This window comes from Trypanosoma brucei, chromosome 11 (assembly GCF_000210295.1).
Source record: "Trypanosoma brucei gambiense DAL972 chromosome 11, complete sequence".
NCBI classification, from domain to species: Eukaryota; Euglenozoa; class Kinetoplastea; order Trypanosomatida; family Trypanosomatidae; genus Trypanosoma; species Trypanosoma brucei.
The window spans coordinates 3,803,161-3,820,816 of record NC_026744.1 but is presented as its reverse complement, the minus strand read 5'-3'; the positions used below and the strand labels follow the sequence as shown (position 1 = coordinate 3,820,816).

The following is a 17,656-nucleotide window of genomic DNA, read 5'->3' as shown; positions in this document are numbered from 1 at the left end:
TAACTAACTGTTACAGGTGATAGCATTTTCACCCCATGGAAGCGTTGAGCACCATCACCCTTTTGCCGATAGAAACGTTACGATAAAAAAAAAAGATTCTTCACACAATTATTCTTCCCCTCGCTTCCGAATTAGAGGAGAGGGGAGGAGGCGACCACGCTGCGAATGCTATGCGTGGGGACACCTTAAAATGTCCTGCAGCATGCGGATGAGGGTTGAGCTCTCCAACGTCCGTACCTCCCTGATCAAGCAGTCAAAATTCAGTTGGAAAGGATGAAGTTTGGCCGCTCTAGAAGCATCAAAAGAAGATGAAAGCAAAATAAAAAGGGCAAACAACATCAAAGTTGTTGCCGCCTCCGGGACACGTTCCCTCGGCCAAGACCCAAGGTAAAAAAGTGTCACAGTAATGAGGTTGTGACACTGGTCAGAAATATGGGGGTATTCCACAGTTTTTGAAACAAAATTTTCGGTTAGAACAAATGCCACAGCAAGGTTGGCAATTAGTGCGGCTCCCGTATAAACGATAGCAGGGTTTCTATAATCCATCACGGCTTGCCCAGCGGCCGCCACCCACATTTGTGAGTATTCAGCAGAACTCAGTGCCACAGCCCCATGGATGCTACCACCCATATTGCACAAAAGACGCAGTAACGCGAGCCTGCCCTCCGCCGTCAAGTTCATAAAGTTGCGGACAGTCTCAGATAAAGCACAGAGAAGGAGAGGGTGAAAAGCACAGGTACATAAAACCATCTTGTGAAGAACAGCAACCCGCAGGCTGTTCAGTATGGGCCCCCTGAGTGTTGGTGTTGTGTGTATGAGAGCATATGTTGCAAGGTTGACGTATTCAGTAACATAATCTGGATCAATGAACTCAACTCCCGCGCATAAACCTTGCACACATCGCAGGAAATTCATCGCTGGTGGCTCTATGGCCTTATGCTCCAACAACCGCCTTCCATAGGGTTCTACCGCAGCAAGAGTGCGATGACAACTTGAGGGGTCACTCACACGAAACAGTGTAACACTCGCTGGAGGAGTTGTATTAATGACATTATTGGCAATGCACCTCCTCGCCCTCGTCAGGCAGGCCTTCCGCTCACTCATTCGCCTTCTCTGATTTTCAGCAGCCACATATTTCATACCTCCCAAAAAATGCACCAGCAGCTCCACCACACCGGTCCCTACGGGTGTTTTCACAATCGTGTCGATGGTTTCCGTTAGGTACGATGGCAAAGATGCTTCAGGTCCCATGAGAAAACTGATTGCGTCCGAGGTAAACGTGTGACAATTGTGCTCCGTTGGATGATAAGAATGGAAAATGTATGTGCTCCTCGAACGTTGACCTGCCCAATCCAGGAAAGAGCTAAGCGGTTTATTGGTGTGCCCAATTTCGACCTTGTCAAACTTCTCACCGAAGCGCGTTCGACCAGCACAAGTAACTGTTATGCCACCTTCAAAGAAAAACTCCATTCCGTAGCACACCACAGCACTATGATAAACACCCTTAACGTATTTCCCCGTTACTTTTTTGCTGTGCCGATGCAGAATTCCATGACTTAGCTCATAGATATGCAGGTACACAGGAGTTACGACTTTATTTTCGTCTGATGCGGAACATGGTAAGACAAAAGTTATACGAGAAGACGACAAACCACAACTGAGACTATCATTACTCTGCTGGAAACACGGAACGTCCTTCGGCACAGAACCGTGATTTGCGGACTCTGTTAAGGCAGTGGAATTCGGTTCCTTACCGCCTTTTGCCGCGTTGGAGGGGGGGACAACATGTTCGTTAGTTAACCGTGGTAGGAAACCAATGGATGCACCATCACTCAGTTGTTTGCTTACCTTTTGTCGTTTGCATTTCCCCCTCCATTCAGTACACTGAGTTTTACCACGGCGTGTAGCAGCGCCATTGGTTGTTCCATTGGATTTTCCAACGTCCACCAAATTTTCCATCAGCTTCAGAAAGGCAACGAGCCTAAACACCAAATAACCAGGCAAATATAGAGTGAAAGTTCAAGCGAGACTTTCAACCCAAAAACAAAAAAAAATAATTAACAAAACACGGATATAGACTATAACTATCTATTAATAAAAATGGGTGTAATTTAATTCGTTCAAGATCGCGCAAGAATGTGTGTGCGGCGAAACGGAGTAGTACCTTGTCCCTTTCGTTTAATTTTAGTTACCTTACGCTTTATTTTGGTTACTCCTGATACGTTACAAGGAGTAAATTAGAAGAAAAACCAACACAACCATTCGGTTGTGAAATAACATAGCAAAATAGAATGGTCACCAATGAGAAAATGTATGCTTATATATTCAAGTAAGATTGTAGTGCGAGTTCTATAGCTCAGATAACACACAGAACAGCGACGATATGCGAGGGAATGTTAACAAACTTCATCAAGAAAGGGGGGGAAGTTATTTTTGATGGGTGACGGGAGAGTAAAAAAAAAAATTCTAACCGATAGTTGAAAAAAAAAAGAACACGAATAAACGAAAATACACAGAAAGAGGCAGCAGCTGCAACTACACGCGGCGGCTTTTTGAGAATTTTGGGTAAATAAACAGAAGCTCACACGTCGTCTCAAAAAATTATCTGAGGGAAGAGACGGAAAGATTACCAAACGTACAGATGCACATTATATGCTGAGTAAAAAGTATAAAAGAGAAGGGAGAGCAAACAAAAAAAAAAGATTCAACGGTAACGAAACTTCCGCCACTCGCGGAAAAGGGTAGGTCAAGCAGTCTCGTACCCATACACTCATTTCAACGACATTTTTAAATTTTCTTTTACCGCATTCTTTTTTTTTTAAAAAAAAGAATGCACGAACACGAAAAACAGAAATTAAAGAAACATATGATACATTTCTCACCGCTCAATGATCTCCTTTTCGCCGCTTACTCAACAGAGGAAATTAAACCGTAATAAAAGCAAAAAGCCAAACATAAGTGAACTAGAGGTAGTTATTTTTATTGTACATTTACATCCTTTATAGTAATTACAAGGGACAAAGTATCGTTTTTTTCTTTTCTGAGTGTGGTGATACATCTGGCAGCGCAAGGGATTCACTACGCCAGTTTTTCAGTCTATCCATCTCCATTATTTTCCCCTTTATGTTTTTGCGGAAGAGTTCCTCCTGGTCATGTTCATACCGCTTCATGGAGATGGTTCGGAATAGTTTTCTGCGACGTTCTTCAGTCTCCATTTCCTTCTTGGAAAGACGCACACAATAATGATCTTGTTTCATTTTTAGTCGTCTGTCCGCGCGTTTGCGGTTTGTTAGAGCAATGTCACGCTTGGTGGTCAGAGCCTCCAAACGTACATTTGTCCACTTGCTCTTTATCTTTTCAAGAACTTTCTTCGCACTGCGCTCCTTCTTTTCGTGCAGTTTCAAAGTCCGCTGGAACTCTTTCTTCTCACGCTGGAGTCGAAGTTCACGCTGGCGCTCTTTGTCCCGCAGTGTTTCCATGTATTCTTCATGTGTGGGAGGTTTATTTATGTTGGCGCGAGCTCTGATAGATGCTACGATGGTACCTGCTTGTCCAATTTCATCCATTTCACCGAGGTAAATTTTCATCTTCCTGAATTCATCCATATTACGGGCCAATTGCATTCTCGCTAAGCGCATAAAAACCGCAGTCCTCCGTTCCTGCGCTGTTCTCTGTGGCAAACACACGATATCGCTCCTCTTCCCTTTCTTGGTTGCCTCCACTTCTCCATCTTGCGCAGCACTCTTTGAGCGGGCCGAATCTTGCGCCGTAGCATTCGACTCGGTGTTACTGCCGTTCGGTCCCCTTTTGGCAGTTTGTTCCATGAATTTTTCCAGTAATGCGGCGCTGTCGACTGCGTACAGCGAAAGAGTGTGTCGATACCTCTCGAGATTTTCCGCCTCTTGAGCGAGCGTTTCATCACTGCGCCCGTGCCGCGGAATCGGAGGAAATAGTGGAGGGTCAGATGGGGGGACAGGTCCATGTTTACGCGCTTTCCTCCCCGACTGCCTGCTGCGAGAAGGACTGGAACGACACTCCTCAGAGTATTTTATGATGGGAGCTGTGGCAGAGTGACCCCCACGGCGTACCTCAAGGTCCTTCACCTCGAGTTCTCTCCCAAATAGTACTTTACTACCCCTCCTACCTCGAGCAGCAGCTGCTGTTGGTGAGGTTCGACTCATATGCATAGGCGACCCCGCCATCGGTGAGCGGAAAGTTTCGGTTCCCGAAGGCGAACGAACAAAAGATGCACCACCACTCCTCCCCAATGATCTTCTCAACCTAAGTCCTTTATGTATTTCCCCCGTAAGAGAAAACGCTGGCGATGAAGGGTGAGCACTGCCTACCTCATCGCTCTTATCTTCTCGCTCCTTTTCCAACTGTGCTAACAACTTCTCTAACACTGCCTTCGGTATCCGTGGTGCTCGCGGTGCGTCAGGGTACTGTTGGCATCGTTTCTTCCACTTGTCAGATACGTTGCCCTGAAGCACAAGTTTGTTCCTAATAACGAGCACTTGCCGAATTCGGTTCTGTCTCGTGCGCTCATTTAGCGTGTACCGCACGAGGATCGCACTGGAGCTGTCGTTGTCTGACTGTTTGAAAGACTTCTTGGCCCTATACAACAAATCCTCCGGCTCAATGCCGATTTCATCGCAGGCTAATACGGCAGCCTCTCTGTACTTGCTGAAGAGGGTCGCGTACGCGGTATCCATCGAGAGGTCGTACTAAATCTAAGGATAGAAGAACAATGAGGCAAACAAGGAGGAGAATAAAACAAGGCAATTCGAAGTGAAGGAACGGCAGAATCTGGTCTGTAAGTTGTTGCTACGACATTACAAAAATAGAATAAAATAAATTAACCCCCTAATTTCGGTGTGGGATAGTAGTACAAACCAGTACCTACCTACTGCACGCCGCTTCGTTGTTGAAAACAAACAAATGCACGTACCAGCAACAAAAAAAAACGTCCGCAGGGTGTACAAACGCATAGAAATCCATCCGCATGATGAGGGCATCGAGCAAAAATCATGCACGCGTAGTAAACCAGATTAAAAGAGAAATGGGTTTTACAATTTACGCCATATGAAAGAAAATATTTAAACTCGTGAAAGGAACAAAATAACTTGCCTTGACCGCCTTATGCAAGTCTGTAGTGCAATGATACAAATAAGAGTGAAAAGGAAGAAGGAGGCACACATGCCCCTCAAACATACAATATATATATATATATATTTGCTGTTGCCTAATCAATTATGAAGACGACACCGGGGGAAATCGTTGCCTCTCCTGCTGACGTCGCGGAGCCATCATCACCGTCATCATCGGAAATGTCAATAACCGTTTCGTTACTAGCAGCACAAACGGCAACAGTGCGAGATGTACGAAGTAGCACTGAAAGCTGGCGGGGCGCGCCACACACTTCACAGAATATTATGAAACCACCATTGTTGTTAACGCTACATCTTCTGCACTGCCACAGTTCCAAGTGCTTACTGTGTCCTACCACACCGGCCTCACGGGTTGTAGCAACGGTAAAAAGGCGCTCACGTTTAACAAAGGTGGCACAGTTCTCAAAAAGTCGCTGCAGATGAGGAACATTGTCTAACGAATCGTCACAAAGCGCAGTATCTCTCCCACTTAATCCATTAAGAAGTAATTCCAACTCCATTGCCAAACAGAGAAGGTCTTCTTGCTCTTGACTACTTATGAAATCGTCACTAAACGCCTTTGTTTCAGTGAGAAAACGGTGAATCATAGCTATCCACGCGTGAACAAAGTTTGCGCCATGGTTCTTCTCTGTCAGATGCGCCAACTGATGCAGTGCATGCGCCAGCACACAGGTAAATGTCAGTGGCTCGTGGGGATTATTCGGTGAGCGGAGGCGAATGCTCAGTGTGTCGCACTCGTTGCTATTCTTGAAACTAGATCTTGACATCACACGCTTCAATGGAGGCGCGAATTCCTCAAGACATGCCACACTCCACCGCATTTCCTGTAGGATAGGAGCTAACGCATCAGCTACTCGGCCCAAAGTCATGGTGAAGAGCAAGTGGTCGGACGACGCTGCCAACGCTTTCACGGTATGAACAGTGTTCGTTCCGTCAGCTGTACGTCCTGACTTTAAGCGACCGCACGCCTCACACTGCACAAGAGCACAGTGATTATGAAAAGAACACCGTTTACAACTCCACTCCTCAACTTGTTCGGTTGAGTCGCCCACCTCCACACAGAACTCACACTTTCCACGCAGAGCATCAATGACGCCATCGCAGTTATCACAAGTCCACAAACCGTCATTCAACTCACTCCCTACTCCCGTTTTGTCGTGTGCACATCCATAACACTGACCATTTTCACTCGATTGCCGGCGCCTCTCCGCAGCCTCAGAAAGAATGCGCCGCATCGCCTCTGGCTCGCGAGGAAGTGGAACTATTCTGCTCCCGCCAAGACGCCTACCACTGCCTGTATGACGACGATCTGGTGGGGCAGCAGCTTCCCTCTCTAGCGAAGCATTTAGATCTAATCTGCAACACTCCACTGAAAGCTCTGTGTACAGTTCCCAAAAGTGCCGGTCGTGCTTGGAGTACTTGCAGTGGGCAAGCTCATGCAAAAAAGTACAAACCACCTCATGAAATGGGAAAAATGTGTTCTTCTCCTTGGGTACACGAAATCTAACACACACTTCTTCCCCTCTATTAAAATTTTGCCCCAGCAGCCGCGCGCTACGCGGGTAAAATTCTTTCAAGCGGTGTATCTTCCAGTTGTGTGCTCTAAGGATAGGCCGACCGATGATCAACAGTTTCTGGAGATAATCCTGCGCTTGATGATCATTTGTCCATCCCAATGTTGTGGCAGTCTCGATGACTTCAGACTGCTTAGCGCCAATGCTAGAAAAGTGTGTCGTAACCGGCATGAGGTTAGCGCTCTTCCAAAACCAATAAATATATTTTCCTTCAGTCGCGAATTGAGAACTGCTTTCGTTTCACGCGTCCTACAAATTTGCGTTAAGTAAACATAAGAAATAGAACAGAGGAGAGTAGTTCGACGACTGTCGCACAGATCTGGTAGGAAAGCACAACACTACGGTAAACCAACGAACATGGGGAGAAATTATTTTTGCCAAAAAGCGATTCAAAGTGTGCGGTAACAACATATGTAACCATACAAACAACAACATATTTCGATCGTCATTATCACCACTTCCATCCGAAAGCGAAAACAAAAAACACACACAGAAACGCACAGCAAGCCGGCTTCAGGACGTACCCCCACAAGTTGTTAGTGGCTCAGGCGAGCGTCCTCAAACTGCTGATTCATACTTTGCGCATAAAACCACTCCATTCCTGGTGGGATAATTGGTCCGTTTTTGACATAATCAAAGAACTGATGGGGGGAAGTCATATACGCTTCTGCAGAAGGGAAATTTGGGGGCCACAGATCCCTCTGACCCATTGCAATTCCACTTACGATGAACTCTGGTCCCTGTGCCTGATCAAGGATAGTCTTCCCACTCAAGTGATCCAACTCATGCATGAGGCAGCGCGCACGCATGCCATCAAGTACTTCAGTCTTCTCGTTCCCGTACTCGTCCAAGCCACTGCAGGTGATGGATTGTGGTCGAATGACCCACGCCGTACAGGCTCCGCATGAGATGCAATTTTCCCACATGCCATACATTGGTGCTATAGAGTGACGATCATCATAACCGGGTACGGTGGGGTTCACCCAAACCTCGAAATTTGCCTCATTTGGATGACCCTTTATAAGAACAATGGCAGCATCCCAGTGGCCTTTCGGTGCGCTAAACGAAATACACTGAAGGTCAGTTGCCATCTTGTTGAGGTTAAGGAGTTGCGAATGAAAGAGTGGAGTATTCACCTGATGTCTTTCTAATCGCAGTGCCGGACGTGTTAGTGAACGATGGGGGTAACATGCCACTCGTGATTTAACCTGTGCCTCAAGTTCCATTCTGGCTGCCACACGCTCCTTAAGCCGCTGCTCTCGAGTGGCCGACCGCTTTGGGGCCCAAGCCGCAGTAGATCGGAACAAATGCCGTAACATAGCGCAGGAACTAAGTTACACTCTTCCCCAGCCACGGTATTACAGTGATAATGTGGCTACGCTAGTATAATGATTATGAGCCCAATTCCATGCAAACGCATACACATATATCGAAAAGGATAACAATAGATCAACCAAAGTGAAAGGATGTGACGGAAGATTGCCAGTTGGGTTGAACAAAAAGTAGGTCGAGCAGGAAACATACACGAAGGAATGAAGACAACATGTGCACAAAAAATCAATGATGATTTTAAGAGTGCTGCCTGGAGGGAGGGAAGGGACACGTATGGAGAGCTTTTATGAAGAAACACATGCGAAACGGACCTCAAATTGCAACGAGGCAGGTGTACGAACGACTGAGTTTTGGAACACAGGTAAATACACCAATAAAATAGAAAAAAAATCACTAACAAGCAGAACAAAACGTCAATAGAAAGGTCAATGACGAAACATTCATTTGCCTATGCGGTCAAAGCAGAGTGGCGCGTGACATATCGCAGTGTCAAAGCGCCTTTTTTCACATAACAATATTATTGTTCTTCCCTAAACAATTTGTTGCCAAGAAGGTTGCAATCTTCACTGTAATGGTGTGCCGCGTAATAACAGGAAAACGACGGTATCCAAATGAAAGAAAGACAAGGGAGCGCGGAAGCAAAACAGCGAAGATGAAGAAAAGGTCAATGGAGGGAAAGAAAGTGCGAGACGGGTCTCCCCACGCAGGTACAAGCGGGTCAAAATAAAAAGAGAGGAGTCTAACATCTTACACACGCGAAGCATTAATATTGGTCAACAACTTTACTGCCGCATTCCCACTCCGCCTCCCCTTCCCCCTCCCCTGCCCACGCACACACCGCCGGACCTCTTTTTCTCATGCAACCAAATATAGAGAGCTCAAGCTCCCAATCTTGCTTTGTTTTTTTTTTCGCCCTCTTCCCTCGTTGTTCCTTTATCACACACACACACGCGAGCGCGCGCACACACCTATCGCTTGTAGACTCACTAATGTTCTCGCTACCCATAACACTATCATTGGCACACTAGATCGTGCATAAAACAAAATGTTGTGTTGCTGGGCCTCTGGGACATTACGCTTTGCCAAATGCACAAGCCTCACTATTAAGATAAAATATCCTGGATATGAGAGGCAAAACAAAAAAAAAAGAAAAATATACAAACGTTTCAGCTCTCTTCCCAAGACGGAAACGTCAACTCTTCCAACAGTCCATTCACACACAACGTGCATCAGGGTACAGCATGTTTCTCACCACTTGCATGCTTATATATGCACATTAGTTAGCGGCATGTCACACCACCGCATGTGGCCCTCCCCCATCACACCCAGCCGCACAGACGCGACAACAACAACAAAAAAAAAACGACACATATTCACCTTATAAAAAGAACACCAACACACCACATGCCAAAGGACGAAGTTACATCGTCAATTTGTGTCACTCCTTTTACAGCCCTACCGGAGATGAGACAGTCATATGGGTGACTAACGTGGTGCGTAGCTGCGCAGCAAAATACAATTACATCCCTCATATTCTCCATTCACATGAGACTTTGGTGAAGAGGAGATGCAACGAAAATGCAGCTAATGAAAAATGCCTCATACGATGTTAGTACATGGATAGAGACCAACATATAGGAAAGAAACGCTCATGTAACTTGTTCAAATCCCCACAAATTACATATTCCACCAACACCAGTACTTTTAACCAATCTGCTTTATCCACGAGATCAAGATATTTTCAGACACCTTCTCTTTGCTGACGAAACAACTGAAGACAGGATCGGAAAGCAACTCGATTGGAATACACGGGTCTGCTCGAGGGTTATTCACGAGGCATTTAGAGCACAAATGTAGAAGGGGTTGCGCCTCCTTCAGTCGTCTGCCAGTTGGATCATCGTGAATAAGTAGCTTCTCCACGTGCGGTTTTATATTCTGCTCCCAGTCAAGCACCTGAAGGTTGCCCTTGTAGAATTCATGACTCCTAAGTATTGGGCCCTCACCGAAATCATCCAACACAACAGTGCTATCAAAAAGTGGATCAATGCCCGTAAGAAGTGAAATGATTACAAGACCAATGCCCCATGAGTCTGCTTTCCGGCAGAAGAAGTCACGTGGAGAACGCCTGCACGGAGGCGGAAGTCTCCTTTGTGGTGGCTGAAGTCGCGGTCCTTTATCACTACTGCTTCCTGGGCTTGAACTTACGAGTTCAAAATCACAGAGAGCAACACGACCTTCCTTTTCCTCCACTAGTATGTTTTCAAGATGAATATCATTGTGCGCGAAACCACTGTAGGAAATGCCGCTCACAGTGTGAGGAAGCTCCTCATTCAAACAAGCGGTTGCAAGTACGAGTTGAAACGAGATGGCGATGATGACTTCCCTCTGTAGAATTGGTAAAAAGTCCTTCTTCCAGCGAAACGCAGTTCGCTGGTAGTTCACACCTTCCCTACTTTCTTGGTTACCCATAGTGTCATCACAGCGATTTATTATGGCATTACCTCTGCTCCCGTGTCGCTTCGTTGCATAGATGAGTAACTCCTTTAGGTTCCTTTCTCGTTTCGCCATGAGAATTCCACGATCGACACCATCAACACGGACGGTCGCCATGGGCAACACCAAGTACGGCAGTGTCCGGCATATGCTTTTCCGCATAACCGCATCCTCTGACTGATGGTCATCGAGTCCCAAAAGTATTTTAATAAACTCAAACTCATTCTCGTTGATCTCCGTAGAGTACACTTTAAGAACAAGTTGGCAGTTCACGCTGCTTAGTCCTGGAGAACAACAACGCACGACGCTGTAGACCATAGAACCACGGTCACCGCCGTAGCCAATCGTTTCACCAACCTGGATTTCCCCGCGACGCTCACAATGGTACTGCCACATATTTGCATAAGTATCGACTTCTTCACCGTTGCTTTTCAGTTCGCGCAGTGGTGGACATAAATTAGTTCGGTAATGTGGTGCGCAACCGCTTGACATTACCAAGAAACCCACAATCACCTTTCTCACCTATCAGCAAGAGTATATGTGACTTCAGTGGTCACGTCTCAGCGGTGAATGAAACGTGGTTGTGAGGTAACAAAACACGGAGTCGTGTGTAAAGGACAAGGTTGGTTACACGTCCCCACCTTTTCCCTTGCAAAGAGTGACACGACCGTATTGCTAACGCTCGCTCACTACCACTACCTCAAGAGGGAAGATGCGGATCCACTATTATTATTTTACCTTGGTGAGGTTCAAAATCGGCAGCTTTCAACAAACTGAATATCTCCTGTTATTCCCTCAACTCACCTTATTCAGTTTGCGCGTTGCGTTTTGACGCCTGTTGTGAAACCAGTGTAGCAGCTAACGGGTGCTTCTCACGCACGCTGCTCAAAACAGGTACACAACCACTCTCAACCAACTATCACAGCTCCTAACTCTATGTAACGTACTAAATCACTATCACAAGCCACACATATGTATATACAACAGAAGAAGAGCACGCAGAGAAAACTTTAAGCGCCACTTGATGGTTCTTGCACTGTTAGTGAGCAGGAAGCTCAGAAAAACTAACGTAAACGCGTTAACAGGGCAATATATATATATATATATATATGCTATAATTTCGTCCGCACCGAGTAGAAAAAAAAGATTAAGAAAAACTTTGAACAATATGCGCAGGAAGGATAAAGAGTAAAGTGGCACATTTGACACAATCATCTTCCCCATCCCGGCATCGCCCGCAGAACAATGTCTGTTCTACGCTTCTTTCATGTGATTAGTGCGCTCTTACGGAGAGCTTCTGGGTTTACATCCATTACCGTAAAACGGCGACCGGGCACCTCCGCCAGAGCGGCGGCAAGTGACCTATCCATTTGCAGTTTCCGTTGCAAAACCAACTCACGTTGGTTAAATCGGTACAACTTCCGCCAGGCGAATGCAAAGATAACAACAGTGGCCAGTCCAAGTATTGCAAGTGACCATCGATACGCAGAACGCCTCTTGTCGTCTAACTCACTGGTGCGCCTCGACTCCCGGTCTCCAACGTTATCATGTTGCATCTCTCCTTCAGTTTACAATACACTTAACCAGAAGAAAATATTTAGGAAAATAAAGACTAGTCACTAGTAGAGGTAGAAGTCATCATTTGCACAAACGCACATGTTCTAAAAAATAGCCGATAGCACTGTATGTGCATAAGTCCGCGCATGCGTTAACTGAAAGATGCATATACGCATTTATAATCATTTAAAACTGTGATTCAGTCCCTCTCCGCTGTTCTTGCATTTCCTCATCCACATTTCTCTCAGTTTGCCACTTTCATTACAATCAACACTACAGTGGTCCTAAATAATTCCCTACCATCGAACCAACTGCCAGTACGCCTTCCGACTGTGGTGTCTCCGCAACCACACGTACGCGAACAATTTCCCCCTCCTTTACGGACCGTGCGCCATCTTTTGTGATCCAAATACCCCTCATACCATCACTTTCGTAAACCCACTCATTGCCCATTTGTCCACGACTAATGTACATGCGCCCGACGCCCATTACGTCACCCCACCAGCCCTCACGCTCCACACTACTGACTATCACGTCAATTACCTCACCACGGTGAAGTTTAAACACAAGCCCCTCGTACTTCACGAAGAAGGACACGCTCCCGTCATCCAACACCCTTCCTTCCAGCGAACTTGTGTTTAATATGTCGAGGACGGCAATAATGACCGCCGAAGAATTCTGATTTGTGCGGGCCAAACCACTTCGCAACGCATTTCCTAGCGATAGGTGCAGTGGCGTCCCCTCAACCGCCTTACGAAGGTACTCTTCAAGATGGCGGTGTAAGGTCCGCTCTAGAAGATGAGGCTCCACTTTTATATTCCTCTCCAATTTCATTTTGTAGAACATACCTTCTTTTTCTTTACAGCTCCACAGCGTCTGTACTCCAGAGCCTGGACTCTAAAATTTTTATTCACACACGCAGGAATCACAGGTCTTTTTATGTGCACTTGCTGGTGCACGTACGGAAAATATGTACCGTGAAACGCGGAAGCTAAACTTCTACACGATCACCTACACGAAAAAAAAGAAAGAGAGGTAAAAACAAAAAAAAACAGAGGAGAGAAAACTACTCCTTCGAGTGGTTCACCATTCGAAAACCACAACTACAAGCGAAGGTATGGGAGCCGGTACATTTAACCCACAAATAATGAGTCACACATTTGCACAAGCAGAAGCGGTGTTTAAATTCGTCCTCAGTATATAATATATACACGTGGCGTGAAGCAACGAGAAAGTACACTTATACAGTTCATCTCGCATACTCACATGAACTACGATAAAAAGACAAATTTCATGTCTTGCGCTGGTACACTAACAAGTACGCCGCTTCGCCTTCAATCGCCTCCCGCATGGTGACATGTGAAATCCGCACGTCATTGCAGAGTGTAAGCACTTCTTCTCCCCCGGTAACCAATGAATTAGAACGCGCGTTCTCGGGTAAAGACGCGTTCACAATATACGTCACATAATGGCCACAACCCGTCGCGGAGCCACGGTGAGCCACAAACGCAACAAGTTGATACGTTCTTGCCGTCCCGCTCAACGTTTCATCCGAGCATATAGACTTGGGCAACACCAGCGTCTTTCCAAAGCGTACAATGTTATCGAGTTTTACAAGTTCACCCTCAGCTGTCACGACCCATCTCCGTAGTTGGGCGAAGAGCACTAGCGGCAGCTGGTGCAGTTTCATTGTCTTTACCAAGTCTTTCGCACGTGAATCATCGTACACTTTCTCTGTCTGGAGTGTGCGTTCGAGGGCCTCCTCCAACGTGCACTCAGCATTAAAACCAACATCAACCTGTAACACAAAGAAGCGATCTAAAACAACGGAGGCGTGGCTTCGGACACGGCTCTTTCCCTTCAAGTGGCTTTGTATCGTACCACCAAACACAGCGTCGAGTAGAATCGAGTGGGGTCCTGTTTTCTCCTCGCGTAACGATCGGCGCTCACGCCCATGCACAAATGTCCATCCTTTTTCATCGCCACTATCAATCGCAGCACGATTACAGTAATGTTTTTCCAAAGAGCACAGCTCAGTATTTATCGTATCGAGAAGATGCTGTAAAAACTCAAGCGCATCTTCTTGCGCATAGCCGTTCATTCTGGCCAACAGCAAGTACGTCGAGGCGACTCCCTCATTTGCAGACTGAGCAACGGAGAGTTGAGGGGGGCTAATAGATTGATTAGCTGGTTTCGTCCAATAACTCAACATCCACTTGCCTAAAGCAGAGAGTGTTGGGCACAACTCACTGTCGGAAGCAGAAATGATCAATTGAGCAAGGGGCGGGGTAAAAATTATTGCCTGGAGCATTGCGTTCATAAAACAAGAATTAGTTCTGTTCACGATTCCTTTTGCTATGGGTACATGGTTGAATTTAGAGGCAAAGGATCCCCTTTGACCCTTCCGCCGCATCCCCCCTTGCACGTCAAATGTGGAAAATGTTTCCAGGAGCTCCTGGTGTAAACTCATCAAATCGAGTCTGTCAATAACCGTTTGACTTACACCAATATGTTTGACATCGGGTTGCTTGCCTGCCAACCTTTGAGCGCCCCTTCGAGCCCTCCTTTTAGAGGAAATAACAGCCGATTCCGGTGGAGCGGATGGTAAAACACTAGCCATTTCTTCGTCTTCGCCCCCTTCCCAGTAATACAAGGAGACACTGAAGATCTTCCTCTCAAGGGGATTTGGGGAGCAGGAAAGGATAAATTGAAAGGGAAAAGGGGGCAAAGCTGTAGCCGTCGAAAAGGAAAAAAATGAAAATGAAACAGTGGTAACAACAATTTAGCACAGAGAAATTCTCCAAAGTAGCTGACGGCAAACCAAGACGGAAAACAAAAATGTGAAATCGCCACTCGACGCATTGTCGGCTCCGTTTCTTTCTGTTTTTTTCAAACTTTGCATATTTGTCCGCGCGTGGGTCGGATGTTCGCAAAAAGATCCAACGCAGGTGGTAGCGTCATTTATACTCACTTCAGGAAGGAGGTCAATGCTCCACTGAGAAGTTTGTCGAAAAACTCAGTAATCCGCTTCCTCAAGCGCTCGACGTTGGGTTCTACAAACATACCATCGTTGGCGGAAAGATCTGCCGGTATGAAGTCACAGCTTCCTTTATTACCTACGACAAGCCGACCCAGCGCTGCATCGGTGCTCTCTTCCCAGTCTAATTCGTCATCAGCGTCAATGGAACACGTAAAGATCGACTCGATGAGATGAATATCCTCGGGATCAGTCAGCGTCTTTTGGCACTTTATTAGCAAATCCATTACAACGAGTCTTGAGCAGCAGCACAGTGATGCTGCCGCCTTTTTCCTTTGCAAGACAAGTCGACAAACGGTGTCTGTGCACCGCTGAAGGTTACCGTAGCAAGCCCCCAACAGAGTACTTGTTAGTGCAACAGATGTTGAACTGTTAGTGCGAAAAAGAGCCAAGAGACGCTTTTGCACTGCGAAAAACATTTGAGAAGCCTGCGCAAGTGTATTCTTCGCCGTGTTGAGCTGCTTCCTCGTCTCAACGTGCTCATCAATCACCCGAAAGTAATCATCCAATGGGATGGGATTTGGAAAGGTGAACTGCACCTCCGAATCATAAAAAGTAAGTAACCTTGCATGTAACTCGAAGGTAAAGAGCCACAACGCCTCCATTGTTGAGGCTTGCAATCGAAACCTCCCAGCATTCCTCGATACGAAAAGGACTGCGTGCGCACCGTTTACGTACTGTATTGCTAGCAAGTTGGACGATATGTGCTCGCTTTGCGCAAAATCGGTGAAGACGTCTATGAGTGATGGGGGTTCAGATTTGTTTGTGTCAAACTGTAACACAAAATTTGAAGCATCCACATAAGGTATCGGCTGGGCCACAAGGGTAAAGGGAAGATGTATAGTGGTACCTACACTACACCCGGTGGTGCGGCCACCTGTGTACAGGATCACAACTCGTGCGTCAAGGGAAGAGGGAATGACATAATTTAGACTGCTTGATGTGCTGAATCGCACTGTAATGCGGGCACTGCCACCCGGTGTGATGCTCTCTATGGTGTGTTTATGAGCATCCACTTCAATAGGTATTACAACCTGCAGAAGTGCTGTGACTCGGAACGCCGTCATGTCTTTGCTGCAATTTCGAATTACTAGAAGCACCACGACCTCTGCAGGAGAATTCTCTTCATCTCCAATAACATCCCAAGTCACCTCCAATACCTTTTCTGCCTCCCGCGTCTTGCTCGTACCATCTTCCGCGTTTGTTATTCGCTTGATGGTTTGCTGCACCCGTCGAAGTTCATCAACGGCTTCAGCGTAATCTACCTCTTTGCTCTGCAGTGGTTGAATTGGCTCCTCCTCCGGATCCGTGCCAAGATAATTGACTGCAACAGTTCCTTCCGTGTTCAGTGATACGACAAGCCCTTGCATCTCCATCAGTTGTGTCACTTCCATGCACAAGGGAACACCCTCAGTCATTTTTGCACTCCACTCGAGTGACGTATCAGAAAACACTAAAACCGAACCAGTTGCGGTTCCAACGAGGACATTGGACGCCCCGGCGGCAGGTACGTCGTAGGAGGTAAGGCACAATCCCGCCACGTCCAGGCGCTTCGAATACCGCATCTGGCCGTTAAGCTTAAGAACGAACAAAGCGTACTGACATAATATAACGATGTCAGCGTCGTTTTCTGCAAGTCCACGGGAAAAACGACACACTTCAATGGCAATTGCATCCTCACCTAACGGAAACGCCCACAAGGGTGTCAAAGTTTCCTTGTGTTCCTCAGACTTAATGCTCTTGAGAGCGCCGCCCTGAGTTTCCGTCTGTGGCTGGTCGTTGGTAAGCGCACTAAATTTGTAGCACAGAACCTTCATTGAGGAGTTGCACGTGAGGAAGCAATCTCTATTACGGCAGTATGTTAAACACCCCGGCAAAAGAAATTCCTTCTCTGGAAGAAGGAACCGCAGTAAAACTAGGTTGCGATCAACGATAGTGAGTTGGCCGTCCATCGACTGCACGCACACCATCTCATGCTTAGCACCACCAAAAGCACCACACGTGAAATTGTATGCATGTCCCTCCAAGGACGTTTTATAACATAGGTGAATGCTACATGACGCGTTAAAGGCACCAGAATTTTCCTTTTCCACACTCCTAGTTTTCCCACACTTAACACGGAAAAGGGCGAGACGTTTGGGGAATAGCACAGCTAATAGGTTTGCTGCAACTCCTTTAGAGTTCAACTCTAAGGGACGACATGCTAGCTGCAGGATTGGTTCACCAAGGTCTTTTTCGAGAAGTGTATCTTCCGGTAAGGCCGCACCCTTCTTCATTGGTTGCATAATGCGTAGCAACCCCGAAAAAGAACCTATAATTATTTTGTTCTCCCCACTTGCATGATTGTCAATATTTCCCACAGCGAGTGGCTGTGTGTGACTAAACTCTTCCCCACCATACCTAGTGTACCAATGGTCACGTAGCTTGAAAAGGGATCCCATTCGGCTCGTGAAGCGCTATTATAACAGCGAGAAGAACGCCAAGAGGGGAAGTGC

The 17,656-nt window shown here is 46.5% G+C and overlaps 8 protein-coding genes across 8 annotated transcripts; all 8 read right to left on the bottom strand.

The window, feature by feature from the left end:
- Positions 1–168: 168 nt before the first annotated feature.
- TbgDal_XI16280 (hypothetical protein, conserved) lies at positions 169–1,959 on the bottom strand (the record flags this gene model as incomplete). The annotated part of the gene is made up of 1 exon (XM_011782471.1): positions 169–1,959. The coding sequence occupies one exon, from the start codon at positions 1,957–1,959 to the stop codon at positions 169–171; it is 1,791 nt and encodes a 596-aa protein (XP_011780773.1).
- A 1,049-nt stretch (positions 1,960–3,008) lies between these two features.
- On the bottom strand, positions 3,009–4,712 carry TbgDal_XI16270 (hypothetical protein, conserved; the record flags this gene model as incomplete). Its single annotated transcript, XM_011782470.1, has 1 exon — positions 3,009–4,712. The coding sequence occupies one exon, from the start codon at positions 4,710–4,712 to the stop codon at positions 3,009–3,011; it is 1,704 nt and encodes a 567-aa protein (XP_011780772.1).
- A 530-nt stretch (positions 4,713–5,242) lies between these two features.
- Positions 5,243–6,913, bottom strand: TbgDal_XI16260 (hypothetical protein, conserved; the record flags this gene model as incomplete). Its single annotated transcript, XM_011782469.1, has 1 exon — positions 5,243–6,913. The coding sequence occupies one exon, from the start codon at positions 6,911–6,913 to the stop codon at positions 5,243–5,245; it is 1,671 nt and encodes a 556-aa protein (XP_011780771.1).
- A 365-nt stretch (positions 6,914–7,278) lies between these two features.
- TbgDal_XI16250 (polypeptide deformylase, putative) lies at positions 7,279–8,061 on the bottom strand (the record flags this gene model as incomplete). Its single annotated transcript, XM_011782468.1, has 1 exon — positions 7,279–8,061. The coding sequence occupies one exon, from the start codon at positions 8,059–8,061 to the stop codon at positions 7,279–7,281; it is 783 nt and encodes a 260-aa protein (XP_011780770.1).
- Positions 8,062–9,778: 1,717 nt separating this feature from the next.
- TbgDal_XI16240 (hypothetical protein, conserved) lies at positions 9,779–11,059 on the bottom strand (the record flags this gene model as incomplete). Its single annotated transcript, XM_011782467.1, has 1 exon — positions 9,779–11,059. One exon carries the CDS (start codon positions 11,057–11,059, stop codon positions 9,779–9,781), a length of 1,281 nt encoding a protein of 426 aa, XP_011780769.1.
- Positions 11,060–12,397: 1,338 nt separating this feature from the next.
- TbgDal_XI16230 (RNA polymerase subunit, putative) lies at positions 12,398–12,970 on the bottom strand (the record flags this gene model as incomplete). The annotated part of the gene is made up of 1 exon (XM_011782466.1): positions 12,398–12,970. The coding sequence occupies one exon, from the start codon at positions 12,968–12,970 to the stop codon at positions 12,398–12,400; it is 573 nt and encodes a 190-aa protein (XP_011780768.1).
- A 445-nt stretch (positions 12,971–13,415) lies between these two features.
- TbgDal_XI16220 (ubiquitin carboxyl-terminal hydrolase, putative) lies at positions 13,416–14,744 on the bottom strand (the record flags this gene model as incomplete). The annotated part of the gene is made up of 1 exon (XM_011782465.1): positions 13,416–14,744. One exon carries the CDS (start codon positions 14,742–14,744, stop codon positions 13,416–13,418), a length of 1,329 nt encoding a protein of 442 aa, XP_011780767.1.
- Positions 14,745–15,091: 347 nt separating this feature from the next.
- Positions 15,092–17,602, bottom strand: TbgDal_XI16210 (hypothetical protein, conserved; the record flags this gene model as incomplete). The annotated part of the gene is made up of 1 exon (XM_011782464.1): positions 15,092–17,602. One exon carries the CDS (start codon positions 17,600–17,602, stop codon positions 15,092–15,094), a length of 2,511 nt encoding a protein of 836 aa, XP_011780766.1.
- Between the last annotated feature and the right edge of the window lie 54 nt (positions 17,603–17,656).